The sequence below is a fragment of the Anopheles coustani genome, chromosome X (assembly GCF_943734705.1).
Source record: "Anopheles coustani chromosome X, idAnoCousDA_361_x.2, whole genome shotgun sequence".
NCBI classification, from domain to species: Eukaryota; Metazoa; Arthropoda; class Insecta; order Diptera; family Culicidae; genus Anopheles; species Anopheles coustani.
Genome location: NC_071290.1, coordinates 8,740,637 through 8,764,061, shown reverse-complemented (window position 1 = coordinate 8,764,061; position 23,425 = coordinate 8,740,637). Strand labels below are relative to the sequence as shown.

At 49.4% G+C, this 23,425-nt stretch overlaps 1 protein-coding gene across 1 annotated transcript in view; it reads left to right on the top strand.

Moving 5' to 3' along the window:
* LOC131269016 (protein encore) overlaps nucleotides 1–23,425 on the top strand; it is a 102,698-nt gene that overhangs the window by 75,802 nt on the left and 3,471 nt on the right. The window contains exons 4-6 of the mRNA XM_058271325.1: nucleotides 20,341–22,418; nucleotides 22,502–23,068; nucleotides 23,165–23,406. Of these exons, the coding sequence (XP_058127308.1) occupies nucleotides 20,341–22,418; nucleotides 22,502–23,068; nucleotides 23,165–23,406 (2,887 nt within the window). The remainder of the gene's footprint in view (nucleotides 1–20,340; nucleotides 22,419–22,501; nucleotides 23,069–23,164; nucleotides 23,407–23,425) is intronic.

Here is a 23,425-nt window from a genome sequence, read left to right as displayed (position 1 = left end):
CCCCAGCTCCGCCGAAACTGTGCCGGAGCAGGTCGAGGACCTTCCGGGCCGATGTAAAGGATGGGTTTGGGTCGCATCAAATATGCAACGTTGTTGTTTGCAGCATTCAGCTGCCCTTCACTTATTCACGGTGCGGTGGAAAGGACCGTGCAGGAGCCGGACCCGCGTGTGTCTACTCTTGGAAAGGTGCTTGCGGTTGCTAGCGCTCACCAGAATTTGACTATCGCAAGAGGTTGCCACTTCTGGTTGTCATGGATAGTAGGGGGACAGGAATTGGTGTGCATCGTTTCTCCAGTCCGTGGCGCGTTGCTACTGACAGCATCGAACACCGTCGACGACCCTCCCGGGTGGTCAGCAGAGCCCGGTTAAGCCCGTGAAAACATTCTCGCACAGTGCCGACGCTGTTGACGTCCGGTAAAATCTCAAATCGGTAAGCCACTACCGATGATGCGTTGAGGAATAAGCACAAAAAAGGTGTCATCACCGATGCTACCGTCATCAGCACAGTGGATCTGGTAGAGTAGTAAGGTGGTTATATTTTAGAATCTTACCCTAGTATTACAACGTAATGTGCAAGTCTCAGCATGTTAAGTAGAGAAATATAAGCTGGAGATCTGATGATTGATCCCCAAATTCCAAAAACATTGAACTTCCTAGGTATAGGCTACAAATACTTTCTTCAGATATTTAAATCCTGATATACTTTCTGTGTACCAAACCAATTGCTCACTTTTGACAGTATTCTGACGTAAGCCTTAAAACTAGTGTTGTGCTTAATGAATCTTTTGGCGAGATTCATTCATATGAATCTTTTACCTAAGATTCATTCAGATGGATTCATGAATCTTTGCGGATTCGAATATTCAAAGCTTAATGAATTTTTCGAAACCTTAATGAATCTTCATGAATCTTTCATGGTTCTGTCATGAATCTCCCCGATTCTGTCATAGGCGTGGACAATGAGACCAAAAAAAAAAAAAAAAAAGGTGGTCCCTCAACCGACTTTTGGTTGGTGACTTTACATCATTTGGTGTGTCTTTGGGATTCATGAATCTCGCGGCGAAAGATTCATGAATCCCTTATAAGGCAGAGATTCATTCAGATTCATGAATCTGAATCCGATTTACACAACTCTACTTAAAACCCTGTTTGTCAGAATAAACATCATTGTGCATGCTGGCAAATTGGTTCTACGAAATGTCGAATGGGAGATTTCTCGTTTGGTACATGCGAAAATCTGCAAAATTTCAGTCCCTTCTCTAGGGGACGTCGTGTGACTGTTGATTCTTTTTTCGTCTCTCCACTCGGCTCATGTACTGTCCGTCCCCTGTGCTTTGTTGGTATGCCAAGCTCCGTACTCCGAACCATTGTTCCTGCCAATGGTGCACACTGGGAGGCAGCGTCCTAGAGAAAGGTCCTGGTGGGTATCGGTACATGCCGCAACGGCGCAAATCATAAAGCGTCCCCTTGCCGCAGCCCTGTTGTCTGGTTTCCTTTTTCGGGAGAACAGAGGCAGACTTGCTTTGTTTCCGGCAAGCATCGGTAACGACTCAGAATGGTGGTTGCCTTCGGGCCTACCCCTGGAGTCGTTGAAATACCATCGCTCAACTCTAAACTGAGGATTGAGGATCTAGAATCTGGTTCCTGGTAGCAGGATTGTGAATTAAATTACGGGCGGCATTGAAATGGAATCACATCAATTTGTATCGCTCTATCATCGAACAGTCGGTCGGTCGGCGCTTTCGATCTGGATTGCACTACCCCCCCTTCGCATCATCCATGTACACTTTGCAACCGCAGCCGCTTAGCCGTAGCCCGGAAGAGTCCCTCAGCGTTCGTGAGCCGTATTGTTGCACGAATTACTTGTCAAAGCACATCGCAGCACTAGCTCCTCGCTGGCTCTTTGGTGTTCTGATGAGTCCAAAGCATCTCGACATCGAACGACGTTGGGAATGGGAACCGGGAGTTGCGTACCTACATATCATCGATCGCATGACATCGCGCGCATAACATCTGCATCGAATTGTCTGGCAGCCAGGAGTTGCCCTCTAACGGTTGATCCATCGCCACGGTGTCGGGTTGACATGACGTTCAGGCCCGTTCTCGAAACCTTGCTCGCGTTATGCACGGTTTCGCAATCACTTCATTACCGTTTAGAGTCAACCGTCAACACGCAATCATCTTGCGACGGGTTGAAGTTTGCTGGAAGTGCAATGATTTAGTGCCACCTCGTTTCCATAAACCTCGGGGGATAAAATTGCACTGGAGGAGCAATCAGTGGAATGTTTTCTTTATTTACGCAAACCAAATACCATAAAAAATAAATATAATTAAAATGTGGTTCTGAAAGGTCACTTTTCTCCACTGGTCACTGAAAGAGAACGAATATAATGGAATGGAATAAGCTCCTACCGAAGACATTGTTCGTGGAATTCTACTTATCTCTTTCTTGGCAAACACCGCTGGGTTTATCTAAGATTGTATTGCATGGCTCATGGTTAAACGGAGTGCGTAATACACCAAATGTAATAAAAAATGTAAAATAATTTCAAAATCCTATCAGATCGAAATGTAAACAACCTTTGTATGCAAACTAGTGTTGTCTCACGCGCGCAAGAGCTACATGACTCACTAGGTTCATTGTGCTGGGTTCGCGCGTTCCTTATAGGAATTTAAAAGGAATTGTCACTATTAATGAGCGTAATTCCGTACCATAAACAGCCTTTCATCTGTTTTAAAAGCATGTGTCCTTCAAAATAATATGTCTAATGCGTTAATACTTATTAGTGGCTTGGAAATAATTTCTGTATTTCGCTTGTTATATTTTTGTTTTACTTCTATGATCTGAATCGCTACAAAAACTTCGTTAGCAATACCCTGCCCAACCTAGTATATAATATTTTTCTTTAAAGTTCTAAATGTACCTCTTCAAATTCACCCTCTCTCTCTTCGTCTGTAATATCGCAAGGACGGGATTTGTGTCATGTTTCTCTCGGGAAGAAATAATCCATCGAAATGGTAAACGATTCCCGGTACAAATGATCCATCCTTCCCGTTATTGTTCAGGTTTAAGCAGATGCCATAATGGCGGAAGATGAACTCATCTCGCGCGCAACGACAAGGATACGTTCCGGGTCGTATTTTTTGTGTTTTTTTTTTCTGCGAAAGCTTCATTACTACCAGCTCAGTGTCCGGGGGTGGTCGTGAGCTGGTTCGGGATGTTTAAGATCATTTGATTGCTTTTATATTGCTGTTTAAAAAATCGGAATCGCTGCTACCAGATTCGTCCAGCGTGGTCCAGAAGAGACTGGACCCGGAAAAACCGGACCGGACTGCTGCTGTTGCGCGGCGGCATCGAAAGGAGGAGGACCAGCTGCCCCCGGTAGTGGCACGGTGGCCACCGATCGGTTAATGCCGGCCCGAGAGTCGTTACGACAGATTAAGCGTTATAAAACTGTAAAAATAAAACGAACGTTTACGACATTTTTATCCCCTTGTAAAACTTCCGCCCCAGGGAAAAAGGCGGTGGAAGGGGGTAGGGAGGGGGAGAGAGGGGTTGATCATTCCAGGGGTGCACATCTTCTTCCTGGCAGAGCATCTCTTCCGGTGGGAACCGGTGGTAGTATTTTCTTTTTATTCCCTTCACTTCCTAGTCGACGGCGGTTCGGGTATGATTAGTGCACAAAAAGGATGTGCGAAGAACCTCACCCCCCACCCCACTCGCTCCCTCCTTTTCCCCTCCTATCGTCGGTGAGGGGAAGGTTGGCATGGAAAAAAAACCCGTCATCCTCCAGACGCGCACGCCACATTTATGTCCCGTCGCAAAGCGGAATCTCTCGATAGAGAGGCCCCATATCGCCATATTGTTGGCAGGGAAATGGACGAGGCAAAGACGGGAGGCGCGGCCCAAATAAGGGCATAATGTGATCATTTTATGGAATTTCTTCGCCTTTCTTTGCTGGCTGCGTCGTGTGTAGCAGAAGCCATAACTGCCATAAACGAGCAAAGAGCCCAGAACCTTCCCTTCCGACGCGGGAAGCAAATGGCTGCAAACGCCACCGATGATAATGATGATGGTGATGGGCACGATAGTAGCAATAAAAAGCTAAAACAACCTTCGGCCGAGCTGCGGAAAAGGGAGGCGAGGAAACACGTCGAGTGTAAAAATGAAAATGGCAACAAAAAAGCAAACGAAAACGATGCGGGAAAAATCTCTTTCCATCTCGAGTCCAGCGGTCCAGGGAGGTACTTTCGAGACCGAAGGTGGTGGCGTGACGACAAAGTCTCCTCAAGGAATCTCTTCTAACCGCCGTGTGTCGGCTCCTGATTTGTTACCATTGGCTTTTCCCGTTTTTCCCCAACTCCGACGTTTCCTGTGTACGATTTACGTTCCTCGCGGGGTTTGTGTGTATGTCTCTGTTACATTGTGTGCGAACTGACCATAAAAATGCAGCCATAAATAGATTTTGGCTAGCGGCGGCCAACAACAGGATTTTGAAAACTCTCCCTCGGCTGAAAGCGCCGTAGGAAAAACGAGCAAATATCAAATGCGTGTGTGTGTGCATGTGTCTTTTGCGTGCGCGATAGCGATATATGTACCACTGTCGAGCCTTTCGTTTACTTTCCTTCACCGTCGAATAATTGCACCACCGGAATGGAACCATAAAACCAACATTTCCCTGCGGGATTAATCGACATAAATTCACACACACGCACAATAGTCGACGAGAGCTGCAAATTGAATATCATATTAGACGAACTCTATTAGCGAGTAATAAAGCGCGTTCTAAATCTTCCGTATAATTTGTAAGAACTGAGCTGGCTCGCAGAAGGAGTCATCTATCTCACTTTCGTTCCTGCTTAGTTTTTCCTTGGATGAGCGAGAGCATGAGCCGCTTGAGAGAGGAGTAGTCGAGCCACATTAGTATATAAGTGGGCAAGTGCTAACTCATTCGCTCAAACACACGAACTCGGAGTAGATTAGTGAGCGGAAGTAATATGAGGATTAGAAGAAGGATCCAAAAGAAGTAACATTTAGAAAACTTCTCACAATAATTCTAAACCATTTTTTTCAGTTGAAACCTACTCATGGCGAAGCGTAGTGTTGATCCGTATGAATCTTTAGGCGAGATTGATTCATATGAATCATTCACATAAGATTCATTCAGATGGATTCATGAATCTTTGCGGATTCAAATCTTCAACAGTTCAAACGAATCTTTCGAAACCTTAATTAATCTTCATGAATCTTTCATGGATCTTTCACGAATTCCGAAACAAGGGGTTTCCTGTACCCAGTTTTTGTTCATACATTTTCATCAGTTGATGATTTTTTGGGATTCATAAATTTCTTATTAAAAGATTCATGGATCTCTAAAACACAAAGTGCCAATTCTCGTTCGACAAATGCAGGTTACGATTTGTTTTGGTTTTCAATGTTCGTCCAGCCACATTCCCACTGTGCAATGTCATAGGTCGGCTGTTGGAGCGGCATAAAATCAACTGCTCTAGGCAAAAATATTCGTAACCTTGGGCAAATAAATAAAAAAACTAGGCTGAGGAAACGCCGAAACCACCCCGGAACACCACAACATTTGATGATGTCAGATAAAATAATATGTGTTTGTGTTGCTGGCCTTTCTCTCTCCCCCTCCCTATCCCGATGGTCGTTGAGCAGATTACGCTTTTATTGCTATTGTGTCTTCGCGCAGTAAACGGCGAGGGATCAGTGAAACCATCAGCAGGGGGAAAAAAACGCATACAGTAAGAAAATTAAAGGAAAAAGGACCGCCCGGCTTTCGGAAAAGCGACGCCGAGCCACCGAGGAGCAGTGTGCGCCATGTCGTCGTTTATTTGCACTTTCTTTGCTTGTGTTCTGGTTGAAACGAATCATATCTTCTTATGCCGGAGGATCCCGAGTTTTCCCCCTTTTTTCCACCACGTTTTCTTTTATTGTTGAAAATTCGGTGATCCTTGAACAAAAAAAAAAAAATCCACCCCAACAAACATGCCAACGGCTGGCGGGGACGACAAGGAAGCATGCGACCTTTGTTTCTTTCCCTTTCTCGCTCGACAATTGCTGTCATCAAATCCTTGTCAAATATCACCCTCTCCCACCCCCTTTTTCTCCCTCGATGTTGCGCCCGACGCACTTAACTCCCGCTCGGCCATACTTTTCTTCTTGTTCCTGGTTGCTGCCTTCGGGTGGTTTTCCGGGTGGATTTTATTTTCCCTGCCTTCCACGAGGGGATGACGAGCAGCAAGTCTTCCATCACACACACACACACACACGCACACACCCACGCACGCATGTGCCAACATAATTCGAGTAGGAAAAACGAAACCGAGCGTGCGTGATGGCGAAGGAAAATGTTTGCGTAGTGATCATGTTGTTAAATCACTCGTGTGGCAAATCTACTCCATGGCATAATACGATAAATATCAGCAGATTTTACGCCCTCCAGGCTCCTTACCGGGGCGGGGGTTGGTAGAGAGGGAGCGGGAGGGAAAATAATAAAACAAAATACGACTCAAACAGCGCTGCTTCTTGGGGGGGTGAGAACGAGAAGAAACCCACACAATCGGTGGTTTCGGAGTTTTCGCGCGGAAAATCGCGGCGAGCGAGAAAAGCAAAAGTCTTCGAACGGAGGCGGCGCTCTTCATCCCCCCCCCTTCCTTTCCCATGCGATGTTGCCATCTTGACGTTTTTCTCGCGTGGAATTTTATTACATTTCGCAAACGACACGACAATGACGACGTCGAGCGCGTTCAGTTACGCATGACGGGTTAACGGTAATGGGGCCCTTCCTGTTCCGCAGGATGATGATATCATGATGGGCTGCGAAAAGTGCAGTAGAAGGGACGGAAAACGGAAAAACTATGAACCGTAGTCGTAACCGCTGGGTCCGGTTGGAACCAAAGTATACGCCGATGGTTTATTTTTTTATTTTGAAAAATACAGAAAAATTGAGAGTTATTTTACAGGGTATTGAATCATATAATGGAACACTTGAACCAGTTGGTGGAACGGTGGAAGTTCAGACATATAATGGAATGTTGCATACATTTAAAGGAAGTATGCAATTCTTCTCTGCAGCAATGCAAACAGATGTGGGGTTTCATTTATAATTCTGTGGAAGCCAATAGCGACAAGATAGCATCAACTGCAAATATTACATTAGAAATTCAGTTTAATTCCCTTGTTCTTCCCGTGTATGAAAGTATTTGACATGAGTATGACGTAATAAAAACATACAAATCGATGTCTTGATGAAACATGACATTTTTTAAATTCAACAGAACTCTTGATAAAACTGACATGTAGGTAAATTCCATTATATGATTGCAAATTTCCAGTTTTGATTGCAAACGTGTATTATTCCACCGACTGAATGAAAAGTTCCATTATATGATTCGCAATCTTGTATTTACAAATGACAATTTGCTTTGTTTACACACGTTACCTGAAATGCATTTAACGGTGTTTACCCTTTCTTTCTAACTCACTCGTCATATAATCATATTCCATTATATGATTGTAACTTTCCAGTTTTAATTGTAAACGTGTATTATTCTAATACTGACATGAAGCATTCCACCGACTGATTGAAAAGTTCCATTATATGATTCGCAATCTTGTATTTACAAATGAGAGTTTGCTTTGTTACTCTCGTTACCTGAAACGTATTTAATGTGGTTTTCCCTCACTCTCTAACTCATTCGTTATAATTTTTTCATTTCTTTTTCATGTTATTTGTTTATTTATTTCATTTTTTACTGTTTCTTGTGAAGTGACGGTTGGATACATTACGGGTGCAGCGTTTGCTTTTATGACACTGTGGTGTACGGCTTTATTTTTTATAGCATCTGAACGATCACCCTAATGAAAACATCTTGAAGAAGGAATCAATCCCAATGTAGTGGAATTGGGAAAGTGTATCTATCGTTCGCTTCGCAGCCGGCGAAGGGCAAGCCAAGGGATTATCGCATCTCAATTTGTGGTCCGGTCGTTAGCAGCTCTACACAGCCTACAGTGGCAAAGAAGAAGCAACGTTAGGGTGGAAAAAAAAGCATACTAACGTTTGTTGAGGGGGTAACGGTGCGAGATTAGATGTATATTTATTATGCTTTAAACAGGCCACGAAATGTGAGCTCCGGCTAAACGAAGCGCAACTTTTCCCTCCTTTGGCGGAGCCAAACCCCCTCCCGGGGGAGGATATGATGGGAGGATTGCCAAAACATCTTTTAGCGCGCATGATGTTTTATGTTTATTTGCTTTTTATTTCCTCTCGGCGCACGAGAATCAGCTCTTAGATGGGGGGGAAGCAAAGATTTCGGTGCGTATGTTTTGTGCTTCAGTTTTGTTTTGTTGTGTTTTCCACCAAATCCACCTATTTGTACGTTTTTGGGGGGGGAGATGGGATGGGGGTTTGCTTTTGCTGTAGCTTCTCTCTGTTCATGGCTTACCCAGCCGAACCTGTGATGTGCATGATGAGGATGATGATTTTCGGGCCCCCCCGACCCTGGAATTTTACGACTGAGGGCTGTCTTGACGCTGGCCAAACAAACAATAAAAACAAAACAACCAAGAAGAACATTTTCCAAGAATTCTCCAAAACGCGAAACACGAAGGGGTTAGTTTTTCTTCTTTACGGATGGATGCAGCGTTTCGGGAGCTTCCTAAGTAGTGGCAGATAAATAATGAAACACAGTTTATTTATTTGATTTATGTTGCATCCCCGTTAACTCGTTCGCGCTTGCAAACTTTCCTTCTTCCATCAAATTGTTTGTGCCTTGTTCTTCGGTTTTCTTTTTGCTTTTGTTTTACTCTTTTAAATTCTTCTCTCGCTCGGAAAAGGCAGCCCGTTTTACCCTTCTTCGTTTAGTGGTTTTCACAGTGGCACGCACCGAAGCGGTTTCGAAGTATCTAATTTCTTCACTTTTCACACTTCCGTGGCGCGAAAAAAAAAACAAACAGGGAGCGGAGGGGCTGAAAACGATAATTTCATCATCAACTCCGGCCACCAACGGAACTGATTGACTCCGGCACGGACATCGGTGAGTTCGAAAAGAAGGGCACCACCGATTGTGCATCACTTTTCGTTGGCCGTTTCGTTTTCCTTCTCGGAGCGCGCGTTTCGGAAATGGTTCCGGCTCTGGCGGAAAGCGCGGACATTTGACATCGGACCCGGGAAAGGGGGAAGGCCCTTTTGCCCTTTTATGTGTGTGAGTGTGTCTGTCGATTTGTGCTCGATTTGACGGAGCGCGCGATCCGAAGCTCCATCGCAAATCGAACCAATCTCTCTTTTTCCTTCCTTTGATAGGGGGATGAGGGAATGATGTGAGGGGGGAAGAAATGGTCGCTTATCCTGTTTTACAACCGGTTCATTTAGTGTCCAACTAAAGCAGCCCTCTTGCTTCTTCTCTGACACTCCGCTGGTTGCCTTTTTCGAACCGAACCGAGCGCACATTCCAGTATTTCTGTAGTTTTTTCTTTCGCTGCTTCGAGTGTGTGTGTGTGTGTGTGTGCGCAGTAATCTTTCCCACCCGTCGCGGCGGCCCGGGGTCGTAGGTGTATCGTAAAAGGTAAATAAACAATTAATTCCTGTATAAATTATACCATCCACGATCGGCGCGCGCGCTCGCGCCTTCCCGCGTTCGGTTCGGCGCTGTTCTACAAGCCCAAGCCACGGCCAGACATGGCCGACGTGTTTTCTGGCCAACCGATGGGGGGGATGACGAGGCGGGTTGGTGTTGCTGGTTGATGTGCTCGCACGCGCGATCAAATCGTTCATAAAACGCTCGATAAATGGCTCGTTTTCGCTCCCTGGAGGGAACCACATGCCGCCGAGTGATGTGCAGAGGGCGAGGAGGGTTGTGAGCAAGGGGAAGATATGGAAAGGAGAGTAAAAAACGCGCACATAGTCACAACCCAACCACAACGCGATCCGGGAACGTGATATTCTCCGCGGGCAACAGTAACGAGAGAAATGGAATGACAAAAAGAAAAACTGTGCAACCAAGTCGATGTTCACGATCCTTTCCTGCCTATCCTGCCTTTTTTTCCTCACTGAATATTCTCTACACCCATACACACAGCAGCGTAGTAGCTGAAGAAAACAGCACACGGATGCGTTCCACCTAAGAAACGCGAACGCCATTTTTCCACTCCAGAATGTCCAGAATTTTCCATTGCCTTAGGCTGTCATGAACTCACTACGAGAAGAAGCACGCAATGCTGTCGATCCTGTAATCACTTGCAACTACTCCCCCTTTCCATAGTCCTTGGAATCTTTAGAAACCGATGTCTGGCAGGTAAAACGATTTAAATGCATTTCCTTTGTGGATGACAATGGAGGAGGATGAAGATGAGGAAGTAAGAGAGGGAAGGGAAAGGGGGGGGGGGGGACCGTGGAGGTTCAGGCTTCGGTGATACATATTCAATCAGTCGATTTTCGCCCCCTCCTGTGTACGATTGCCGATAACATCACGCTCACAAAGACCTTCGATTGAGTAGGTTCGGCAACGGAAGGAAGTCGGAACTGCGCCGATTATTTGGAACCCCCGTCCTTCGGGGGAAATTTTTTATCGAACTCGTTTGCAAAACTCATCGCGCAAACGGTTTCTTTTAATCCCGTGAAAAAGAGGAGAGTAAAGATAAATTAATCGTCCGAAAAGAGAAGGAAGAGAAAGGGAGCTGGAACGGAGTGGTTGAAAAAAAAAGAACGGAACGGAGCTATCAAAATTACAGAATGACAAAACAAAAACACGGAACTGGGTCATTGCAGAAATGACTGGATGAACCACTTTTAAGTAACGACAGAATGGTTCGATGAAATGCTCGCCTAGCACGTTGTTGAGATGTTTTACCTTTTTGTTTTGGACTGCAAGATAGAGTTATACGACTACTATTACTACATTACAGCTCAAATTTTCAAGCCTTGAGTGTTGGCACTTCAGGTCTAATTTCTCTCCTCGCCGATGTGGTGAGCTTGTATACCGTTATGCAGGCGTGTACGGTCGTATAAGGGAGTAACTCCCCCTAGAGCTTGCCTTGGGTGTACGACGGCGTGTCGCCAGAGGCATCACCATTATCGCCTCGGTGGCATGCAACTCCCTTTGGCGAACGTTCCGAGCTTGAGGATCTAAGAGGAGGAGGCCTGGGGATTGGCAGCACTGAGGGGGGAGTTGGGTCCGGGGGACTACCGTTTCGGTTTCGTGATCCCCCTCCACTGCCATTGGCTTTCTTGTAGTGCCAATCTTGTGGCGAATCTCAGTTGCACCACAAACTGGTTCCTTCTCACGGGATCGCAAGGGTGCAGAGGTGGTGTGGAGTAGGAGGTGGCCCGGTAGTCGTGCGCTTCTGCGCAAAGGGCTGGTAGTTGGACTACTTGCACCGCTAACGAGCCTGCCCCGGGAACTGACGGCGAACACAACTGGAGCGGTGGCAGCAGATGGCGATTGTCGGACCTCGTTTTGCTACTGTTGCTCACCTAGATCTGGATGGCGAGATAAGAGCGCGAGTGGGAGGCGGAACCCCAAGACCCCATGCGGTGGTGCTGCATCTGTGGAACTCGGACCGCCCGGAGGTTCTGAGGCTGAGGCATGCGCTGAAAAAGGCCATCGTGGTGTGGCATGGGGTGTCCAGGCCTTGTACGACTCTCTATAGGCGCAACGTAGAGGGCTCTCCTATGTCTTAGGGATCTCCTGCAGTGGAACAGACCAGCGAAATCCATGGTTCATGGCTGAGATGCACCCAGATATTCTGGGTTCGTGCTCCACAGGTTGTACGATTTGTATATCCCTGCGTTCCTGGTCCTTCCCCTCCCTCCCTCTCCCGATGGACTCACCGTTTTGCCGTCTGACACATCATCCCTTAGCCTACGGTGTACGCGGAAATGTACGCTACAACATAATCTTTATCATCGCCATAGTAGTCGTTGTCCTTGCTGCGACTGCCCTGCGCTTCCTTCCCCCTCTCCGCCACCGAGGATTGAATCGAATTGCTGAAACCATTATTATTCATTCGAAATAAATATTTATGTATTTCGCGAGCGAAATCAATTTACAAACAATAATGATGGCACCGTGGGGGGGGACGGGATCCTGTGGTGTGGGGCGTCGCTCCTCCACCGACCGTACACACACACACACATACATACGCACACAAACTCACACATATCATGTACGCGGTCATTTTCCTCTTCCGCTGGACACCCACTGTGTATATCAGGATGTGTCGTGTCTGGATTTGGAGAAAGAAAAACAAACAACCGGGAGGTTGGAAAATGGCGTCCTACGGGTGGTGGACCCTCGAGGCGTGATGAAGGTCGCAGCTACCGTTCAAAAACAAAAGGAATGGTGCGGGGTGGGTAATGTAATAACGAAATCGATGTTTTTTAAAAGGTATTATCGATTTCTATCGATTTAGGCGTCGTTACCAGGGGCGCATGTACGTATACGGCAGGAATGTGGTGTGTGTGGTAATGGATATGCATGCACAACCGTGTGCAAACCCAACGCTTCCTTCACCCCTACCTGGCCATCCACTACCCTCTCAGATATCATGCTGTGATTTTGTTGAAATAAAACTTCCAACGAGAGCAGCTCCGAACCGTGGTCATGGACATTTGTTTGTTTTTCTTCCGATGTTTTTTTTTTCCTCCCTCTGCATCTCTGATCTTGTCCTCGCTCCGGTTGGCGTTGTAAAAAAACAAAAAAAAGTTGAACCAAATGCACTACGCATGTACGATGGTATGTGTAGCCTGACATTAAATTATCCGGCTGACAGGCGAGACACCGGAGAAAACCAAAGCTCCCCCATGTGGGAGGGGGACGCGGTGAAGTGGTTGGGCAAATGTTCAGACACCGGAGGAAAGGGGGTGGTACATGAAACAAGCCTTTTTGCTGCGCACTCTGTTAAACCTGCGGGCATACCGTAACAAATTATTCAATAATAATTAAATTATAATACAAACAAGTTACTAATTGTGGGTTTTTTTTATTGCGATGCATTTATTTTCAAAATTCACCGATTATGCATAACATGTTTTTTCCAATGATTCACTATGTAAATGGTAGGGAAATAAATGGTGGGTCTAAAATGAGTGATTGGTAAACGCTCCGGATTCGAATCCGGTTGTATCGGTTGTTTGGTCGCTTGATCACTGTCAGTAAAACATCAAAAAGATTCATTAGGATTCATCTGATGCGAATCCTCAAATATGCATGTATCAACCTGAATGAATCTTGGGTAAAGTTCACTTTTCAGTAAAAATTCTTCAAATTTAATTGCAAGTGTTTCGGATCTTGTGGGCCCTGGATTTGATCGGAGTCGGATTCGATTCAAATCGGATTCACTGGGAGATTTTTGATTGTTACCGATTCAACCCTCAATTTACCGGATCAATCCGGATTCAATCCGGGTAATCCTTATTTAATGGAGCAATTCAAATTCCACGGAACCACATCCAGTGTCGAATCCAGTTTTTTTTTTCAATTTGGATACAATTGCAATGCGGTGGCTTCCCGAACCCATTCCAGAGTTAGCACGACTATGATCCAAAACGTGACCAATTAGAACACATTTTAATGGTTCAATTTCGCTCTACATGAGTGTTGGTTAATTCATTGACGATTTTCTGATGGGTTAATTGAATTGACGAGTTTATTGGTTTTATGGAGTGTCGAACCAAAGGCCGGCACGTTGTACCACTGTGCGGTGATGGCGGCGCGACACGATTATTGCGACACCCAGCGACGGGCTATCTCAGCCAGATCGATACGCAATCAATACGCAGCACCGTAGGCTTAAAAGTGAACTCGGAGCGGGGGGTGGGACGTGTAGGTGGGGAGGGGTGAATTCTGACAGGAAGACATTAATTAAACAACTTACGCAGACATGGCGCAGGCGTAACCTAATCGCGGGCAGTGCAGGATTTCTTCATCATCCCGTTCGAAGCAGGAGATTTGCATCTTCTTTGCGCACGCAACGTTTGCACGGAAAGGTGCAAATTGTGTGCTACCTCGAGCATTGGCGTGTGTGTGTGTGTGTGAGAGAGAGAGAGGGAAAAAAAAAGAAGAAACGAAAGGACCCAGGGCGGCAAATGGCAATGAGCAGTGGTGAGCTAATTCCACTGATTATTCAGCGCTAACGGGGGTCATTTTCCTGGCCACTTCGTTTCCACCGCTCACTATGTGTGTGTGTGTGTGTGTGTGTGTGTGTCACCCAGGAGAAACCGCAGGGACATTCCTCAGCACTCGGGAGGGGCCGGAGGTGTCGCGGGTGATTTACAACGCGTTACCCCGTGTTGTTGTTGTTGTTGCTTTTTTTTCTTCTCATCCTCACAGCTCACACTCACATCCCGCAAATCGTCGCGCAATCGTAATAATTTACTCAACCGCGGGCGTTTACACGCCTTGCTCCCGCACTTCGCGCGACGATCCGTTTCGGCGTAATGAAGTGTTTTGTTGTTTTTAGCTTTTTCTGCGCTTCGTTAAATTAAGTCGCAAGATTTACACCGCATCCAACACAGTAACGATTGAAAAAATAATACACTCTACCCGTGTCCTATTACTAGACAATGACAGGAGGGGAAAACGTCAGGGAAAACGGAGAAAGAAAAACCACTTCAAAACTATGTTTCATAATTGATGTATTGAAAAAAACACACATAAATTAGCCCTCGTCGAGACACTCGGCTAAGAACTGCGCCTGCCTCCGCCACCACTCTCTCACCCCCCCCCCCCCCCCCCCCTCCCCTCTCACCCAATATCGGGCGCGGAGGTCGGAGGTGTCGAGAAGGCGGTCAACTAATTTTTCGCTCACGCCTATGTTTAACAACCTCAATTACAAATCGCTTGCCGCGATTTGTCTTCTCCACCACCCCCCCGTCACCCCAACCCCTATCCCATCGGCTGCCTGGTGTTCGGTGGTACGCATACCGCCGCCACCGACGACCCGTTGACAGATGACAGTTTTAATTATGAGCAATCAAAGCCAGTCTGCCTGCCACTTTCTGGTTGTGGAACGCCGACCGACGTCGCGGCGGGAGAAGACGGTTTGTCACAGCAGTCATGTCACACACCGTGAAACCCTCCCCCCCCCTCTCAGGAGGAGAGGGAGGGAAGGGAGGGGTCTTGAAAAAGACGGCAGAGACCACCGTTTCTCCCTCCGTTAACACTTCTCTTTTAACAAGATCGAGGAGTGTCTTGTTTCGAGGTTTATTTTTGCACTCCACTTTACTGCTCCCTCCCTTCCTCCCTCCCTCCCTCCCTCATGTTTGCGAACATGTTGCGGTGAATTTATGTGCCTGCATCACGCTCCGTGCGTGTGTGCGTGTGTACGTGTGTGCATCTAACGATGGCGGGAAAATTAGAAACGAACACACCCCGCGGGACGATGAGCCGTGGCGCGAGTTTTGACGGAAACGCACACTTGCACACACCGGCGGTAATTGTGCCAACTTAATCAGCGGCACCGCTAACGCTGTTTGCCTCTCCGTTTGCGACACGCTGTCTATCCCTCCCCGGGGTTTTTCTCCTTGCTGCAAGGAAACCTCAACGTTGTTCGTTGTTTTCCCACTCTCCCAGCGACGAATTGGGAGGAAACGGGCTGACCCTTTTTAAAGCGAACTCCTTTTCCATTTTCTGGACACTTGGACTTGTTATCTACCTCTGGTTGTCATACGAAACAAGTGACTCGCATTTTACCTTGTGTCGTAACATATCCCGCTCGATTTACAATTTAGAAAATTCTATCGATACATTGTTAGTGCAAATTAATTTCACGCTTCGTACAGCAATCGGCCGCATACATTTGAATAAAAACCTTGTTTACAAGTCTTTACTTGTCCTCCAATGTGTGCCTTATTTATGTGAAATGCACTTCGAAGTAGAATTTCAATAAAGCATTCACAAAGAACGTATAAGTCCTACGTACATTAATGTTTTAAAAGACGAATTTTAATACATGCTTTCAATGAAACTTTTATTTATTTTGTTTTACCTTTGATTCCTTTTTAAGTGAACTTTATTAAGCACTTGTGGAAGGACTTAAAATTTGGTGGCGAATGACCGAATTTATTTCACTGATCGCTCATCCTGTCGGGGTTAACGACCCGAGGAGAAAGATTCTAAATAACTTTCCCCCGCTTCAGTGTCCTTTTTAAAGCGCCAGCGCCATCTGCTGGCTAACGTTTGGCATCGACTCGATCGAACGTCAATAATTTTGTCGACAAGATTTTAACAACAAAAATTATTGACAGTGACAGTGCGGTTATACAACCACAATAATGTAAGCAGATCACAATACAAGACACTTGTGTGTTACGATTTTAGTCTATTTTTAATGTAACAAGTTAAAATGGTTGTATCCGAGCTATATTTAAGTGTCAAAAATCTCTGACAATTGAACAATTTTCACAAATACAAAGTACAGCAATCTCAAACGGTTAATGTACGGAAATTTAATGTACACGTATGAACCCTATTTAGAATTAAAACTTCAATGCACGTGTTATTTGTGTCATAAACACAATAAATATGGATAATGTAATTTATTGAAATTGAAATGCAACAATCGTCCTTTTATCTCCAGTTGCATGTAACGCAATCAATCAATCATCGATCGAGGGTTCAAAAGAGCGTTACAAACGAGCGTCTCAAAAGCATTATGATGATGTGTTAAGATGCGTAGTTGCCACCATCGCCGACGTGGAGGCGGATTGCGAAAAAATCTGGCCAGAAATGGCTCCCTAGGTATTGAAGTAGGTGGCGTCGTAAATCATCGCTCCGGAGCGAAATCTCGCGGACGGCGACGACACAGTCGGTTACGGTCTCGTAGCGCCTATGCGCAGTTTTTTTTCCCCTTTTCGCTTGCTTTTCCAATACACATTCAATCCTCCATTCACCGGGTGGGTTTATAAATACGGGTTGTTTTTTTTTTTTATTGCTCCAGTCCCAATCCAACCCACGTCCACGTTACTACTGCAGCCAACAAAACCCACTACCACCACTACCCACATACCCGTCGGCAGCGAATGTTTCGGTCCGTGTCCGGATCATCGTTTACCTTGTAATTATGATAATTAATGGATTATTTTACTGTTCATTACCGCGACCGGTGTGACACCTTTGGCACGGGCAATGGTGCGCGGGAGGAGGGGGCGGGAGTTAGCTGTCGCGACTTGTTTAGCTCCGCCAGGCGCTGCTGCTGGCTGGCTACATGAAAGGTTAATGGCGGCACCCTTACCACTTGAGAATCAATTTATCACTTATAAATAATACACATTCCGTTTTCGCATTTTTCTTCTCCGCTTGTCTGGTTCTCCGGTCTGCTTCGTCTTCCTTCCCCGGACAACATCTTATTCTATGTACGTGTATTTTTGGTTTGTTTTTATTGTTTTCGTTTTTTGTCCGACGACAGGCACGACTTCTTCACGTAAACGAGGGTTTTGAACGCGATTCGGTCGTGGAAAGTCGGTTGTCTATCCAGCGCGAATGAATGAAAGCATGTTTTGCAACACGCAAGAGGAGTTCTAACACACCAAAGAGAATTGAATGAATCAGTAAACACATGATACTAATCGCCAAATAGATATGATTCCTCTTCAGAAACTCTAATCCCCAATAGAGTAAGTAAAAGAGAATCTAACCGCCAAGCCGAGATCCAAATCCCAAGCAGGAATAAGATTCTCAAGAGTGAAGAAGCTATTAGACGCCACAAAAATTTGAATCCTGAACAGAGAATCACAGACAGTTGTGGTAATTGTGTTGTGATCAACAACATGAAAAATGAGTTATAACCAGCCAAAGAGATATGAAATCTCAATAGAGGTTGTAATCCCTGAATGAGTCTCTAATCGCCCGATAAATATGATTCCTAAACAGGGATTCAACTAATCGCCAAGCTTAGATTCGAATCTCAAGCTTATAACTGATTCCTAAGAGAGAAAGAGCTTTTATCCAACTCGCAAGGGAGCTGTGAAGCACACGAAGAATGACTTGGTCGGGGATCATTGGAAATATCAACATCCTAACCTTCTTAAAACAGACAAAAAATATTAATAACAAGCACTACGAATCAAAAGCGGCCAGTATAAACAAAGTCGGACCTGAATAAGTGGTCAAAGACTCGCCATACAGAGCTTTGAATCATGCACAAGGATTCAAATCCAAAACAAAACAAAAAAGCAAGAACAAAGAACTACTAAAAGATGAGATCCCTCAGGATGATTGTTCAGTCTGATTCCGAGTCCGAGTCATTCCGTAAAAAGGGTCATGGTTCCGATTACTAGGCTAATCCTATGTTCGCAGTTCCTTAGCGGGCATTCTGGGTGAATGTCTTGAAAAAGTGGGGTGAAGGGTGACATGGTGTGTTTGACCATTTTCGGTTGGGGCTTGTGTTTCCTTTTCCACTGGAGAGGCTAGTTTCACTAACACTCACCTGTTTCGTTGCGTCGTCGTCCGTTCTTGTACTTGCAGGGCTCCGATGGAGGGTCGGTAGTGTTCGCGTCGACGCCGCAAACGCAGCCCACGACGGCGGCCTCGAGCCCGGCGGCGGCTGGGGCACCCCGGAAGCCCGAGTTCCCTCCGACCGGGCTGCCGCTCAGCAATGGACCACTCGGGCTGGCCGGGAGCGCCAGTCCGGTGCCGGTACCACCCTGTGGCACTGGTCCGGCACCGCCGGCACCGTCGCCAGCGCCCGCCGCCCTACCGCCACCGAGCCTGCCACCGCCTTATCCATCAACACCAATGCAGGTAAGTTCCCAGAGGAGGAGACGCCAACTTCGGAAGGATCTGGAACGGAGATGGGATGGGACTCCGGTGAATACATCTTCCACTGTCTGCACCCTGCTTGGTCTAGTTTTCAGACTTTGGCAGACTACGACGAATACCAAGAGGCAGCCGAACCGGTGTACGGACACTTGTCCCCAACACCTCGGGTCGGCAGATAATGTTATCCCAAACAATAAAACCAGCTTGTACAACCTATTTCAATTTTCCAAATTGAGACCCATCTCGAGAGAGGGAGGGAGTGTTTTTGGTAGTTCCTGGAACGTTGGCCTTGGGGAAATGGTTGTGGATGTTGGAACCTGCCAAGAGATTGGCTCTACCGGCACCGGAAAACGAGGGGAAAGGGGCTTATTGATGTCGCAGCGAAGCGGCACTGATTGATTAGCGCCTGGTTTAATCTGAACTAAGTGCGCTATACTGCCGACCGGGGCTGGCAGGAGCTGGAGTTGCGAACTCCCAACTCCCAATTGGATCATCACAGTGTTTTGCCGATGAGGGAAGGCTGGGAGGAGGAGGCATCGTGCAGTAGCCGTCGCATGGTTATGGCTCTGGACATTCCGTGAAAATCGGACATCCGACGCCCACCGACGTGTGTGCGGTGGGGAATTTTAATTATATCGCTAGCCACACATAAACACACCTTCACACCAGCGCAACTAGCCCAATGCAAATCGTGTGCAATTGACCGTCCGGTCCCCTGGCCCCGGCCCCCGGGTTGGATTTTGGAAGCGAGTCGAGTCCGCGCATAAAACATGATGTCATATACCGAGGAGAACACCGAACACGAGCAATGCTTTGTTTGTTTCTTTTTTTTTTTTATTAATTCTGTACAGTTCTCTGGCCGCACGTGTGTGTGTGTGTGTGCGTCATCGATGTGCATAGTGCATTTCAATTGATTCGCCGACCAAATATTTCGGCCGAACAATGAACCTCCTCCGTGTTGAGATATCCGAAAGTTCCACGTCTATACATGCATATGTGCACGGTTTCTCTTATAGGCTGCGCCGGATGTGAATTTTTCGGGTCCCCCGACGATGCCGTTGCCGGCCGGAAATTGTCACACACACTCAGCGCACGGACTGGTGGTGCACGGTTGTATGGTTTAATAAAATATTTATATATCGACACTGGCGGAGAGGGAAAGATACGGATAATTCCAGGGAGCACCGGGTGGACTGTGTCTGAGCTCGAGCTGCAAGGGGGGCAAGGACGTCCCGGGGGGAGTGCCAGATTTCGCCGAATTGCGAGTGTGCGCGCACGGAAGTTTATAAATCCCGTGCTACTAAATTAATTTCCAATGCTAATTAAAGGCTCCCCGTGTGATGGACGCTCCAATTTTGAGGCCGCCATTGTTGGGCTCCTAATCTAATACCGCAGGAGCTCGCAGCTGGCGTGTCTATCCGATGAGCCTTGTCGAATGAAATGAATGAAAGAGATAGAGAAGGGGGGAGAGAGAGGGACCGAGAGAGAAATGTCATTGTCGTGTCAATCAAGCAGAGCGTGCACTGCTAATTCGCTACGTTTTCTTTCTTTCTTTTGTTCCAGGTATCGAATGGACCGCTGGGGACGCATTTGACGTCAATCGGAGGCGGCGGCCAGCAACAAGCAGTTGCGTCATCTCAGCAGCAGCAACAGCAGCAGCAGCAGCAGCAGCAACAGCAACAGCAACAACAGCAAGTGTCACCATCTTCGCAGCCGCCAGCCTCGCCACAAACGGCCGCCGGTATGAGCAACAAGCCGCTGCTGCCGATGGCGTCCGCAAAGATACCGACCAGCAACGCCACCACCACGTCCTCCCAGAAGCAACAGCAGCAGCAGCAACATCAACCGGTGGTGGGCAGTGCGCCGCCATCGCCATCACCGCAAGCTGCCGGAGGCAACCCTCCACAGCCGCACCCGTCGGCGGCGGCATCCATTCAATCTCAGCTGCCTCCATCGCCACAGCAGCAGCAGCAGCAGCAGCAGCTGCAGCAGTCATTGACGGCGGCACCCAGCAGTGGTTCGTTAAAGCCAGGCTTTCTCGGCGTTGCCGGACCGAACGGTGGCGGTTCAGGGAGCGGCTCTCTGATGGCGCCGTCGGCGGCTGCAAATCTCTCGAATAGTATAGGACCAAGCGGCAATCCTGCGATGGCGCCCAGCAGTGGCGGTCATCACCCTCACCATCACCAATCGCAGCAGCAGCAGCAGCAGCAACAGGCTGGCGGCTCATCAGTGGCGGCTATTGGTGGAAGCGGTCCGTCGGGTGGCGGTAGCAGTAGTAGTAGCAGTGCGGCACCATCCTCTCTGCCACTGTCGGTGCCGCACACGCCTCCGGCGGCTACGCCAGCCACCACCGCCGGCCAAACTGGACCCGCGCATCCCTCGCTCGAAAGCACCAGCTCGTCGTCGACAGCGGCGGCAGCGGCTGCATCGGTGGCGGCGGCGGCTGTTGGAGCCCTGCGCACCAACAGTCCGGCAGTGCCCGGCGTCGGCGGTGGCGTCCCATCGCTCTCAGCGGCGACGGCGGCTGGTCCGACGGCCGCCACGCTACTCAACGGCAACCACGCGGCGGCTGTAGCGGCGGCGGCGGCGGCGGCTGCGGCTAATCATCCCTCGATTATGATGGCGAATGGGCTCGGCAGCCTGCCACCGCACTACCGCTACACCGGCTACCCGCTGTACTCGCCGTACGGTGGCTTCCAGCACAGTCCCTACTTGCCGCCCTCGGTCACCTCGCCCAACCTGTCCCCGCGGATGCATCCGGCCCTCGGGCCGATGCCGCACACGCTGATGGGGCTGGGGCTGATAGACGCGCGGTTACAGCCGCCCCTGACGGCGGCTCCCACCGGCAACGGCCGTGGTGGCGCTCCGAACGACCGCGACCCGTCGCCACTCATAGCCGCCGCCCAGCATCACCAGGCCAGCAGCCAGCAGAAGATGCGCCCGATCACGCCCAGCTCCAGCAGCAGTTCCTCGTCGTCGTCCTCGTCGTCTTCCGTCACGATCGTCTCGAGCACGGCTCCGTCGCTCGTGCCCGGCAACGGCGGCCCACTCCACTCGCTGGCGGCTGCGGCGGCGGCGGCTGCCACCGGTGACTCCTCGCAGCCGCCGCACCCCTCGCTCCGTGACCCACACGCGCACGGTCCGGTACATCCTCCGCCGCCCGGTGGCCTTCATCTGCCGCCCGGAGCTGGAGCCGCCGGACCACCGCCGCCTCCCCCACACCACCACCTGCTGCCGCCTCATCCCGGTGCCGGTGGTGGAGGAGGGCCTGGAGCGGGCCATGTGCTCGTCGGTCACCACCATCACCCGCAGCTCGTGGTCGGCGGCCCACCGCCTCCACCCGCAGGACTCGTCCCACCCGGTGTCGGTGTCGGGGTCCCGCCTCAGCACCATTCGGCTGGCTCCTCCTCGACGTCCTCCTCGCACCCGTCCCCGCACGCCACCAACAATGGCGGCCCGGGCGGGCATCCCCATCAGGCGGCGGCGGCGGCGGCTGTCGGCTCCTCCAACAGCAATGGCAGCAATAGCAGCAGCAGTAGCAGCAGCAGCAGCAGCAGCAGTAGCGGAGGCAGCATCGTCATCTCCTCCCGTCCCCACTCACCCCGCGGCCACAGTCCGAATAGGGAGCGCGAAAGCTATAGGTAAGTGATCGTCTCCCCCCCCCCCCCCCTCCATTCCCCCTGCTCGTTGGTAACCTTGGTTTTTTTGCTTGATCTCTTTGTAGCAGTAACATCAGCAGCCTGTCTCGCTCGACGCCCGGCTCCACGATTCCACCGTACGGAGGTGGTGGTGGCGGTAGTGGAGGCCCCGGACCGGGTGGAGGAGGTGGGCCGTCACCGGCGTTGCCAACGTTCGGCGGTGGCGGCGGACTGCCACACTCGGTTGCGCTGGCCGTCTCCTCGGCGGCCATGTCGGCGGCCGTCTCTTCTAGTCTCACGTACCCCAAAACGACGCTCGCCATCGGCGGCACCATCCTCTCCTCGTCCTCCTCATCGTCGTCCTCCGGCTCGTCGGCGTCCGGTGCGGGCGCCGGGGTAGTGCCTCCCGGGTGGCCGCCAAGTGCCGCTGCCCCCACCGGCCAGCCCACCGTACCGCTCACGCACCCGCACTCCCACTCGCCCGCCATGGCCGGCGGCGGTGGACACAGTTCTTCCTCGTCCTCGGCAGCCGCGGCGGCCGGATCGCACCACCACCAACATCACCCGCACCACCATCAACCCCACCATCAGCCGCCGCCGCCTCCGCCGCCATCGCATCCGCATCAACACTCGCGCCCGACGCCACCTTCCCCGTCGGCCGCGGCGGTGGCGGCCGCTGCCAGCGGCACCTCGATCCCGACCTCCTCCTCCTCCGCGTCCTCCGCCGCCGCCTCCTCGGCCAGCGCCAGCTCGCACCAGCAGCTGCCGTCGGTGTCGATGGTCACCTCGAGCAGCTCGTCGATCGCCGTCTCGTCGCCATCGTCCTTTCCGACGCCCCTGTTCGCCACGCCGATCCCCCCGCCCACGACCGTCTCCGCCGGCAGCTCCGTGCCCGTCTCGTCCAGCAGCGTCGCCTCGCCGGCCAGCACGCAGCCCCCGCCGGCACCCCATCCGCACCCATTCTCGGCCGAATCTCTCTTCTCGACGAAAGGTAACCCCGTTCACCCGCG